The following is a 12708-nucleotide window of genomic DNA, read 5'->3' on the forward strand; positions in this document are numbered from 1 at the left end:
TAAAGAAACTCCTAACCGAGAAACGGCTACTTTCATTGTCACTGAACGAATATCAAGTATGGTGTTTGTAATGGCATAAGTGTAAACAAGCAAAGCAAAGCTGAGATAATTAATTAAAGTAAAGTGCCGTTAAAAATTGCTTAATGCATCATAATGCAACCGCCAACTAGTTTAACTAGTCTAGTCTACATACTTGATATAATATAATTACAGCACTGAGTCAGTACATATTAGTGTAAATTTCAAGCGAGGCTTAGAAAACGAAAGCGAATCGCTGTCAAAAACAGCGGTTGACATTTATGACGCTGTCACTTGTTTTTGTTTTAAAATTTATACTATTTGCTTGAAAATTATACTAAGTAAATAGTCGCATTTCAAGGGAAGCGTTTCATATGCTTGAAAAATATGTACATCCATCCTCAAACGTAAGTTGTACTTAGGATCTCATCGATTTTCTGATCCTTTAAGTGTATTATAAACTCATTGCAACAGCTGTAGTTCTACTTCAATATTGCACAGTGGCGCGAAATTAGCAAAACGATATAAAATAATTATGAGGATATGGTTGTACTCGGTGTTAATGCTGGTGAAAATTATCTATGACTTCGTAGTTATGACTGTTAACAATGACGTGAGCGCCAAGTCGCGAATGCGACGACTTTTTGTTTGATGACAGTTTGTTGACGGTGAGCTTTAATCGTTCACACAATACGCTCGATAGAACCTTATATGCGATGTTGAGGAAGCTTATCCCACAGTAGTTGGTGCAGGTTATGGGGTCTCCTTTTTTGTGGATTGGGCAGAGCACAGTTAAATTTCAATCGTAGGGCATGCTTTCATCTGACCATATTCTACAAAGAAGCTGATGCATGCTTATTATCAGTTCTTCGCCGCCGTGTTTGAATAGCTCGGCCGCCAATCTATCAGCCTCCGCCGGTTTGTTGTTCTTCAGACGGGTAATTGCAATTCGAACTTCTTCATGGTCGAGCAATGGAACAATGGGAATAAGACGTACTCCAATTTGTGGCTGACTTCCATATAATGAAAACCCATTTATGCAGAAATCGTGACTAATCCTCTCCTGAAACTTACTCACTTCAGATGAAATGAAATAAAAGTGAAATTCAATTGAAATACACAACTACTTTTTAACTTTGCTTCCGCCGTTTTCCAATAGATGTCTCTAGGGTCAAGCACTGGTCGATTCAATCGTTTTATATCGATCTTGAATATTTGTGTCAACATTAACCCAACAAAATATTTTTAGATATCTGTTTGCATCCAAAATTTATTCTCAACTGAAAATATCACTTTTTGAGCCGAATTCTCGACATTTACGGGAAATTTTGCTTTTCTTTTTTAATTCCAAGAAAAGTGCGGCTGAGGCTCATCGAATGCTTTCGGATACGTACGGTGAGGCTGTCCTAAGTGAAATAACATGTTGCGAATGGTTTCAACGTTTTAAGAATGGTGATTATGAAGTCGAAGACCGGCATGGTGGTGGAAGGGTGAAGATTTTCGAAGATGCTGAATGAAGATTTTCGAAGATGCTGATGAAGCATTACTCGACCAAGATGCGTTTCAAACCCAAGAGGAATTGGCCGAATCGTTGCAAGTGATACAGCAAGCCGTATCAAAACGCCTCAAAGCCATGAGGATGATTCAGAAACAAGGAAACCGGGTTCCTTACGACGTGAAACCAAGAGATGTCGAACGGCGCTTCTTTGCATGTAAACAGCTGCTTCAAAGGCACAACCAAAAGGGATTTTTACATCGCACTGTAACTGGCGGCGAAAAATGGGTCCACTACGATAATCCTAAGCGAAGAAAGTCATGGGGAAAACCTGGACATGCCTCCACGTCGACAGCAAAACCGAACATTCACGGCGCCAAGGTCATGCTCTGCATTTGGTGGGACCAGCTGGGGCTGATATATTATGAGCTGCTAAAGCTAAGTGAAACCATCACAGGAGATCGATACCGAACACAATTGATGCGTTGGAGCCGGGCACTAAAAGAAAAACGGCCACAGTACGAGGAAAGACACGATAAAGTTATTCTCCAGCATGACAATGCTCGGCCTCACGTCGCAAAGGTGGTCAAAAATATTTGGAGACGCTGAAATGGGAGATCTTACCCCACCCGCCGTATTCGCCAGACGTTGCGCCATCTGACTACCACTTGTTCCGATCGATGGCACACGGTCTAGCTAACGGACACTTAAGATCTTATGAAGAAGTCAAAAATTGGATTGATACTTGGATCGACTCGAAAGATGAGGAGTTCTTTCGTCACGGCATGCTGCCAGAAAGATGATCAAAAGTAGTAGCTAGCGACGGTCAATATTTTGAATAACATTTTTGTACCCGTTTTTATACAATAAAGCCTTAAATTTACAAAAAAAAAACGGCGGAAGCAAAGTTGTAGACCTAATATTTTATATCGCTGTAAAACCGCAAATAAATTAATATGAGACCAAAAGTTCTGTTGTGCCTTTGGGGTTTTTATTTATTGGAAATTCCTTTATTTGAAACAATCTAATACTTCAAACTGCTGAGGAACCACATTTGCTTTCAGAACACACAACTTAAGAAGATAGGTGGCTATATGGATTGCGTAAAGCATGTCGATTTTAAAATATTCTGTATCACATGATTTGCAGTTGTAGCGTGAATGTTCCACAGAAAAATGCATAAATTTAGAATTGATCCTTGCTTGACTTTTGTGTTTTAAAGAATGCATTTATGTTTTTTCGCATATTTTGAAGACAAGCCGAAATCGTATCCGAGGACATATTCCACGGTGTTATAAAACTGACTTTAACGGAAAGCGGGGTTTGACGGGAAAGATCATGTTTCCATAAAACTTCCTGATTTCCTATGTATAGAAAATTTAAAACTTCTTCTTTTTTCTCGAATAAAATAAAAAATATAGTATATTTAGCAAAAAAAATTATTGATACTGCAACGTATGAATTTAGAATTAATCTGTAAAAAGATCATAAAGGGTATAGGCTTAAATTACGGGAGGCTTTTCGAGATAATTGCCCAAAAAATTAAAGTTGATTAATTATTAATTTTAAATATTTTAAAGTACATACTTTTTATACTCGGTGTCTTCTGTTATTAATTATTTGAACTTGATTTCAATTTCATCAAAATCGTGTTAGCTCAAAATTGTTAAATTTTAACACTCCAGTTGCATCAGAAATGGGAATACCTTCTGTTTCAGATTTTAAGAATTTTTTTACAACCTTTAGTTATTTGATTTAGGAAAATTCGAGCAAAGTTTAAAATAGATGGATATCCAGACGTTTCTATACAAAATATGGTATACAACGCTTATAAAGGGTATTTTTTTGAAACATGTCTTCAAAAAGAAAAAAATAAATAGCTTTATTGTAATGATAAAAGCCGAGAGGCCCAATTTTCACCACTTTTTGCAGCAATTCACTTTCAAGGCGTCAATCGCCTCGGGCTTATCTGCGTAGATAAGCGACTTCACAGAACCCCACAAAAAATAGTCCAGCGGTGTTAAACCGCATGATCTTGGAGGCCACGCCACAGGCGCATGACAAGAGATAATGCGCTCATGAAAAGTTTACTTCTATAAGATCGTCCACATCAATATCCTCCTATTCAGGGACGAAAAATTTATTAATTATGGCTATATAGCGTTACCCTTTGACTGTAACATTATGATCTCTTTCTTGGAAAAATATGTGCTAATGATTCCTTAAACCAAACAGTGAACGTTGTTCCAGAATTATGAATTGGCAAACCAAATTGAGTAAAAATAAAGTAACGGCTGTCAAAGAGATAAGCTCCAAAAAACCTCTATTACCTCTTTTAAAACCACACGTCTAAGAAGCACACGTTAGAAAACTTCAATGTCATACTGTGAGCTTTTATGAAATTTTCAAGCCTTTTTGAGGTTAGGTTTATGAAGTATAATAGGTCACACCAAATCAAATAATTAAAAGTTCGATAAGTATCACTGTAGGTCACATAACATTATAAATCAGAACCTTTAAAAGACGAGGAGACCAGTAAAGCTATTTTGGTGAAGTAGGGGTCATGTTTAGAAGTAACTTAGATAAAAAATCTTTTTTTTTCCGAAAATTACTTTAAAAATCGTTAGGGTTCGCTGTAAAATGGTGCGTACTATATTTTTTGCATAAATCTGGTGTTTAGATATAGGTTAAATTGGAATTAGTGGACGAATCTGCTACTATTATATTGTGTGCGGTATTTGAGTTTTATATTGACAACATGCGATATCCCCCCATTCTAACCCAGTGTACCTTGTACTGATCATAATCATCTTAGTTTTCCACCTCTTCTGCTTCTCCCGCAATGACCTTGCTCTACTCCAGTTACTCCAACAGCAGCACTCGCTACACTCATTACAATGAGTTGCTGCTTATTCGCAAGAGTTCACAGCCTTGGCAGCAAAAGCGTCACTAATTGAGCGATTAAAGGCAATTTTAAAGAGCGCTTTGCTGTTTTTTTTTTACAAACTTTTTGCTTTGTTTGATTTATGTTTTGTTATATTTTTAATTTTTTTTTTTCACCAAGCTGCCGCGTCTTCGAGTCTATTTTATCTATTACGTGAATCCCCAAATCTATTTATATTTAAAAGTGCAGTAGTTGAGCACTAAATAAGCACTCGTTCATTGAAGTATTCAGTGGTAAGAAGTGCTTGTAAACAATGGTGAGTACTTAAACGTAGTAAGGTACGAGTATAAATATTTTTTGTTATTTTTTAAGCTTACCAAGCGTCAGCAGCAGACTAAACCGCAACCAATTGACCGCGTCCATGTTGCCTCGTTTGCTTGCGCTGTGCTTTTTACCGCGCAGCTTCGCTATTTGAGTTGTTGTTGTTGTTGATTTTTTGTTGCTGTTGTGTACTTTTTATTAGTTATAATATTTTTTTTTATTTTTTGCTTTATTGATTTTGTGGTTTCGGCAGATTTGCGCTTTGCTTTTGAAGTTAGTCTTTCGTTTTATTTCACTTCGTTACAATTGCGCGGCTCATTTACCTGGTGGCGCACAATGCAAATATTACTTTTTCAATATTTCTCTTTTTTTCGTTATTTTTGCTACGCCATCGGCACAATTATTTACGCCAAATACGCGCGACAAGCGATTTAGCCGAAACGTTGCATTGCGTTGCCGGAGTGTTGACGCTCGCTGTTTTACGCCAATTATTTTTTGTGTTTCAGATTTGTTGTATTATTTCTGGTATTTCACAATTTCTAATTTATATTAAATTATCAACACTTTTTTGTTTATATTTTTTAATTAATTCCCTTTACTTCTAATTCGTGACCTTTTGCACTGTTCTCTATTTCGTTTTGAGTTTGGGTTTTCTGTAGAAAGTATGCAAATATTCACTTTAAAAAATATTATTTATGCTAAAAAGCTAATAGTAATACTAATAACGTTGAGTTAGTTTTGCCGCAAAAATTTCGAAAGCACACACTCACGCCTTTCCAAGCATCTTCATTTGTTCCCTACTCGAAAAGTTCATTCTTTGCGTCGCTCATTCGCCGACTTAATAAATATTTATTAACTTTAGACAATCACTAACCTCGTTCAGAAATCGAACACTTACTACTTATGACTTCTTCACGAATTCTGGCATTTAATTTTTATGTATTTTTTTTATTTACTTTTTTTCATTTATATTTTTTTTATTTATTTTTTTTTTTTTTTTTTTTTATTTTTTTTTGTTTTTTTTTTTTTTTTTTTTTTTTTTTTTTTTTTTTTTTTTTTTTTTTTTTTTTTTTTTTTTTTTGTGTTATGGCCTTTTTTCACTTGACTACTTTTAATTTAGCTTTGTGTTTGTTGTTGTTATGCATTTTTATTTCCTTTTCATGCCAGTTTTAGCATCATCACCGTTATGCAGAGTTGTCGTGAAAGTGAAATTTCATTTAATATGTGGTATTATTGTTGGAAAATGTGCGTATATCTCCTATACATGCCTACATATGCATGCTTATTAGATTTCAAAAGGAAGGAAATAGTCCGAATTGTCTGCGCACGTTTGCTCGGCTGGGTAATTTGAATTCGCAATGAATTAAAAATTTAGATCCATACTAAATAGATGTCAGCATACAAATATAGTACATATGTATGTACATATATATTCATATGTCTTATTCTCATGCCTTCGACTATTGTTAGCCGCAGCTGTGCTCGATATATTTCTTGATTGAATTGTGTGAACAGCTACAAATAGCGGAAATGTTAATTTGCAAACTAAAAAAAACTTAAAAAAAAAAGTAATAGTCACGCATTCTCATTCATAAGATAATCTTATAGCAGTATGTAAAATAGAATATTAAGATCTATTAAAATTTAGAATATATCTATTAAAAATCTGTCATCGATAAATTTCTGCTTTGATTTTCTTGAGATTTGATAAATCTCTGCTCACGTTTCCCCCAGCACTTACTAAATTGCTTTGAAAACCGTGTGAAATGGGTATTCCAAAAATTAATTTGGCTATGTCGGTTTGACTGTTGATTGAACACCTCAATCAAAAATACCTAATATTTTAGCGAAAATCACAAAACAATACAAAAAGGTACGCACATATATATTCTATCCATAATCCGATATATCACCTATAATCGTACATTAACATGGCGAACCAAAAATAATAAAAATAGAGATTGTGACAGTCAGTTAACTAACTGTTAAATTCCGCACTAGAAAAGATCTACTTATTTATTGAAAACTTTCCTAGTTGAAAGCTTTACTATGTCTTATTTTTTAGAATTATTCTTCGCTTTCTTTTAGCACTTAGAACAAATGCAATTTATAATTCAGAAAATCAAGAAATTTCTCAGAAAATATTGATTAATCACACGCAATTGGGCTTTAAGTTATTCTCCACATTTTGAAGTCAAAAAACCGATATTTTAGAATTTTTAAGTTAAGATCTTCAATACCATCCTGAAAACGTCAATATATTGCATATGAAAGTAGAGTCTTCGATCTTGTTCACAAAACCTTAAGGAGCCAGGGTACCCTTTAAAAGTTATCTCTTATCTAATACGTTAATGTTAACTGCCAAAATAATATTTCCGATTTTAGACACACAATTCATATAAATTCCACTCCGTCTTTTTCGAAATAGCTACCATTTTGTCTCATTAGCTACGCAGGACTAGGACTAGGATTAGTTCGTATATATACAGACAGACAGACAGACAGACGGACGTTCAGACAGATAGACGGACATGGCTAAATCGACTCAGCTCAACATACTGATTATTTATATATATACTTGATAGGGTCTCCGACGCTTCCTCCTTCTGGGTGTCTGGGGTCAAACTTCGTGACAAACTTAATATACCCTGTTCAGGGAATAAAAACAACTCAGAACCTGGTCATTTCCATTTTATGTTAATAGCATTAGATTTACACCAGTTGAACTTTAATACACAATGACTGAGTTTCACTCTCAATTAGCTTGTGTATATTTGATTATTATATTACAACTGGTGTCATCCTTTTTTACAGTGCCATCTTGCGGTTTCCTTAAATTAAGCTAAGTCTTCAATTGATATAAAGACACTCATATTTATTCGATTTCCAAATTTCCAAAACTGAAGATCTTTAGTTAAGTATAAATTAGTCGTATTTTGTATTTATTAACTAAAAAAATTTAATTAAAGTCAAAGAGGAATGTTTTTATTCAAATATAAGCAAATATATTTGCTAACAATATAGCATGAGGTCTCTAAATGTAAGTCAGAATGCTACCTGCTTTCGTAACAATAAAATTTTAATGGTAAAGATGTTCAAATCGCAAAATGATAGTCTATTCCTTCGATCCCGTGTTTGATCATCGCATTTGCTCCAATTTCTTATAATACATACATAGCTGTGTTCGATTCGCCAAACATTGAAGAGTAGTAAATTGGAAAAAACTACACTCTTGGTGCTATCCTGCGCTAACATGTCTTCTGACGCATGAGCAATTGTGCTACGATTCTTTCTTGGTAATGGCAAAATGGCGAATCGAACACAGCTTATGTTTAATGTTTGTTATGAGAGAAGATAGTTATGAGTCACTTTTACTGATATATGTACAAACAATTATGATTCATCAAATCTGTAGTCTGCCCTATTGAAAACTGATAGGTTTTGCTTCTGTTTAAATTTCAACGTACACTGCGGGTCTTAGGTTAGACGCACCAACGTTTTTTTTTTTAATAAATTGTTGTATTTATGCTTGTTCTTATTGTCCAAAATGCTTTTCTTATCAAAGGTTCGAATCTTGTCCGAAAAATATTTGCTCACAGTAGGTTGTTTTGCGAAAAAATTACTGTCCTTTCGAAGATACTAGAAATGTCTATGGCAATCACGTGCGTTTTCGGTTGGTCCTTGAAGTAGAGGCACTTTACATTTCTTTGTCTTCCGTAAACAAGCGCAGTTTTTCTATTGAGAAAGTACTAAAAATAAACAAATAAATTGTTTTCCAGCTACATTTAAAGTAATAATAGGAAAAGCTACAAGTACTAGTCTGAGCTTATTGGAACATGAAAAAGTAGTCTTTTTTCACTTTCAAGGACTATACAATCGAAACATCGCCAAACAGATAAAACGCAGCTCCAGAACCGTTGATAGATATTTAAAGGATCCAGAGGCGTATAGAAAAAACTTTAAAGGAAAAAAGAAAGGCCTATCTGAACAATCAGTACGCAAAATTGTTAGAATTGCTTCAAATTCGACTAAGTCTGCAGCAAGATTAAAGAATCAGCCATAGTAAAAGCTAGCTTTTCAACTGTTCAGCATACAATCAGAAACGCAAAGCACATAAAGCGTTTAAAAATCAAGAAAAAACCCCTCTGACATGACGTGGACTGTTCAATCTGGCACTCGACTTAATGATTGGCGTTCAGTTGTCTTTACTGATGAAAAACGTTTTAATTTCGATAGCCCTGATGGCTTTCAATGCTTTTATCACGATGTGCGGAAAGATCAGGGGGCCTATTCTGTAACTCGATTCGAAAATCAATTTACTCAAATTCGGATTTTTTTTATTCTGTAACTCGATTTTCGTATTTTCAAGCCAATTTTCGAATAAAATATTCGTTAGCTTTTGAGTTGTAGAAAGCAAAAACGAATATTGCACGCATTTTTTCTGGCCCAGGGTGGTACAACTTTCGCATAATGATAAAGTAGATCCGAATTTCGAATAGAATACATTTTCGAATCGAGTTACAGAATAGGCCCCCAGTTACATTTAAGTCGCCACCACAGCCGAGAAGGTGGAGTCATGGTGTGGGGTGCCATCACGTTTTATGGTTCAATTTACTTGGTTTTTATCGCTCAGAAGATGAACGGCGCTCGCTTCAAAACATTGTTGGAGTCCGTATTTCCATAATTAAGAGATCTCTTTGGACCAATTCCTTGGATTTTTTTAATAATGCCCGAGTAGTAAAGTCGTTTTGAGTTAATGTCATGACCTGGCCACCATATTCTCCAGAGCTTGACATAATTGAAGGTACACGAAGGAGGAAAGCAATACGAAGATAAGAAAACATTAACTGCAGCTATTAAACGTGATTGGAGGGAGATTTCCTTGAGCTACATAGATTCCCTGTATCATTCTATGAATTCTAATAAATCAAATAATAATACGAACTAAAAATTTAAGTTAAAAAAAAACTTTTCTCTTATAAAATCTTTAAAAGCTTATGTGCGCCTATTCTAATGACCAAGAAAAAGGCACCTTTTTTTGAGTAGCTTTAAGAAAATGTTTGAAAAACACAATTTTGTTAAGTTTGAATAATCACTTGAATATTATATTTAAATTATCATCAATTTATCTATGTTTTTGCATATCAATTTTTTTTTTCAATTATCATTAAAATAATAAATATTTAAACAATGCGGCCATGCCAATGAAGCCATTTAAAGGAATTCACAGTATATGACAAAAAATTGCCAACTTTTCCAATTTTCGTAAAAAATTAGTTTCGTGATCTGTATATTAAAATTTTCCACTACAAAATTGTACTTAATTTCTGCTTAGTTCCTCATTTCAGTATAAATTTGTTCAAACAATGATTAATTTTTTTAGATATTTTTTATATTTTGTAATCTCTCGGTTTATCACTTTCTTCACTTCTATTAATCAATGTCGAATATCACCTATCAAAAAGCTTGGGTTACAAGCGGCTTCTGAAATTCACCGTTTCAGTTTAAGTATATTTATAAGCAGATTTAAATATCACTCAAACTCAAAGCCAAACAGCAGCTATGACAAATCAAAACAATATGTTACCGTTATAACAACTCGAACGGACCAATAACCGAACTTGCGTTTATACTTTTCAACGCGCGCTTTCAAACTGTTTGCAAGCAGTGTACAACAGACGGCTTGAACCGAACCAAACTGACTGAATTGAAAGTGAATTTACTTCACGAAAAGCCAAGACGGCATGAGCTCGCAAATTAACGCAGAAGTAGAGTTTAAGACATTTGAAATTGTTACCGTCGCTCAGAGCCAAGTAGAGTTGAGCGTGAAACCCCGCTCCTAACTGATTTTTGAGAGCACAAACACGTCTTCGTACCGAACTGCGCTATCGACTTGTGCCGCACGTGTTTAAGCCCGGTTTTATTGTAGTAAGCCAACATTCGGTTAAGAAAAAATCGGCACACGCTAAACTGATATGAATATTAGAAAGCACTGTTGGTTTGACGCACTCCTGATATTTTCTCTCTCATTTCATTTCATTCATCATTGGCTTGATCATTTCGTCTCTCAAATTATGTGCCTTTGCTCTCTACCTTCAATGGCATTGACGTAGGTCGTGCTGTTTGTTGTCTGTCTGCCGGACGGTGTTGACTTGTCTACTTACCGTTATCTCAGTGAAAAAGCTGTAAATAAGCATGTATTCGGACGTAACATCCGTGGCGTTTGTGCTGGCGCGCGCGGTTTTATTTCCATTTTATTTCAATTTTCACACTTAACTTAATAAAGGCATTAACGACTCGGCGCGGCACAGCCCTGCAGCAAGACAGCCGGCAGTAAGCAGCTGGAAACTGCCTGCAGACATCACGGTACTTAGGGGGTACTCGTATAAAGGTACGTGCCATGCATTGTGGTTTATGGAGCGCGTCTCATGACTTTCGTTGCAATTGATTTTTATGTTTGTTGATTTCTTTTTCACTATTTTCGAATATCATCCAACACAATGTACTATATGTGCTTTACACTTTCGGAAACTTCTTTGAGTTTTCGTTTGTCTTGAACTCGTTTGTATGTGCATCGCTGTATCAGTTTCATAGTTTTTATGTGCTCTTGCTAGTTTGATAATTTATGGTAGAAATTATTTTTAAATAAGAGAAGCTGTGGCAAATAAACTTTCCATCGCTTGTTTCTGTGCTAGTCTAGTAATATGGATAGATATGGATGCTCTTTACTGTTAACACAATGTTTAACCACACAACCCCTCATTGTGTAATAAAGAAAACAACCGCAAATAGTTTTTGCTTATGTGACCAAAAATCGCTACAAAATATTGATCAAAGCAGCACCCATTCTTTTGGAATCGACGGTGAGCCAAACATTGTTTCAGACTATCCAAATTTCTGTGGAGTTTTCGATAGATCATGTTCTCCATTTCTGATCAAAAACTGTAGTCCCTTGGTAGAAATCAGACGACCAATCTTCTATAGCTATAAAACCAGGAATATTACTTTTGAGCCACTCCTACTTGGTTTTTGCCTTTTGTTCTAAAGCAAAATCTTTTTGGAAAATCCAATGTTCTCCATCGAGGAGAATATTGTTTAACTAACTGCTTTTAACATATCACCTAAAATGATTCCCTTTTTCACACAAGATATACCTCTTCAGGTCCACCTTTTCGTGAGACTCCTCACCCAACCATCACAGCACGTGAATTGGTGACCACATTTATCTTTTCGAAAAACTTCTGTTGCGTATTTGGAAGATTTTGTCGTATTTCTTATTAAAAACTACTTCAACAGTGAAAATTTGTTCATCTGTAACCTTTTTACAGAAACTAATCACTGAAAAAGCCACTTGCATAAATTGGTTTCAACTGCGTTGTCAGAAGATGACCAGTTGACCGACGGTATGCTCTCATGTAAAGATCATTTCGAATAAGTCTTGACATTGATCTGGTCCATGTATTCATATCCCTTGAATGTATCGTGAACAAGTTTTCTCGCAGAATTCTTCCGAAGCACGCGAGGACTACCACATCTTTCTTTCGCCCCGAACGAAGTTTGGTTCTCCCAATTTTTGTAGTAAAATTTGTCTTTCCTCACACAGTTATTACTTTTTCATCGTCTCTGTATTTCTTTTCAGCGACCATATCTCTCGAAATTTTATCTTAGCAGTTTTTTTTTCAAAAAAGTGAAAAAATCTTTCTTAAAAATCATGTCTTTTGAAAGTATTTATGGCGTTTCCTGCTCTGGTTAAGTCACTTATAGAAATTTGTCTTTGTTCGTCGAGAGAGGACGTTATTTTTCAATTGAATACTCAGTCCATAGAAGGACCTGTTGGCAAGAGCTATTCTGGGTAGGATTTCGATGTCGATATTGTTAATGCTGGTTCCAAGATAGACGAAATTATCTACAACTTCGAAGTTATGATTGTCAACAGTGACGTGGGAGCCAAGTCGCGAGTGCGGCGACTGTTTGTTTGATGACAGAAAAT

General features: G+C 35.2%; 2 protein-coding genes across 4 annotated transcripts in view; one reads left to right on the plus strand and one right to left on the minus strand.

Annotated features, from left to right (window-relative positions):
- LOC126751318 (uncharacterized) overlaps nucleotides 1-10401 on the minus strand; it is a 93356-nt gene extending 82955 nt beyond the window's left edge. For 2 of the 3 annotated variants that reach the window (XM_050461493.1, XM_050461490.1), the window contains exons 1-2: nucleotides 10306-10401; nucleotides 4775-5371 (exon numbers count right to left, since the gene is read on the minus strand). In XM_050461493.1, the coding sequence (XP_050317450.1) occupies nucleotides 4775-4820 (46 nt within the window). In that variant the 5' untranslated portion in view covers nucleotides 4821-5371; nucleotides 10306-10401. Of the gene's footprint in view, nucleotides 1-4774; nucleotides 5649-10305 lie in introns of those variants that run through there. The other variant, XM_050461492.1, reaches the window with a different exon arrangement.
- The window catches only part of LOC126751317 (uncharacterized), a 224040-nt gene that overhangs the window by 92210 nt on the left and 119122 nt on the right, over nucleotides 1-12708 (plus strand). The window lies entirely within an intron of this gene.

The sequence above is a fragment of the Bactrocera neohumeralis genome, chromosome 2 (assembly GCF_024586455.1).
Source record: "Bactrocera neohumeralis isolate Rockhampton chromosome 2, APGP_CSIRO_Bneo_wtdbg2-racon-allhic-juicebox.fasta_v2, whole genome shotgun sequence".
Classification (NCBI taxonomy): Eukaryota; Metazoa; Arthropoda; class Insecta; order Diptera; family Tephritidae; genus Bactrocera; species Bactrocera neohumeralis.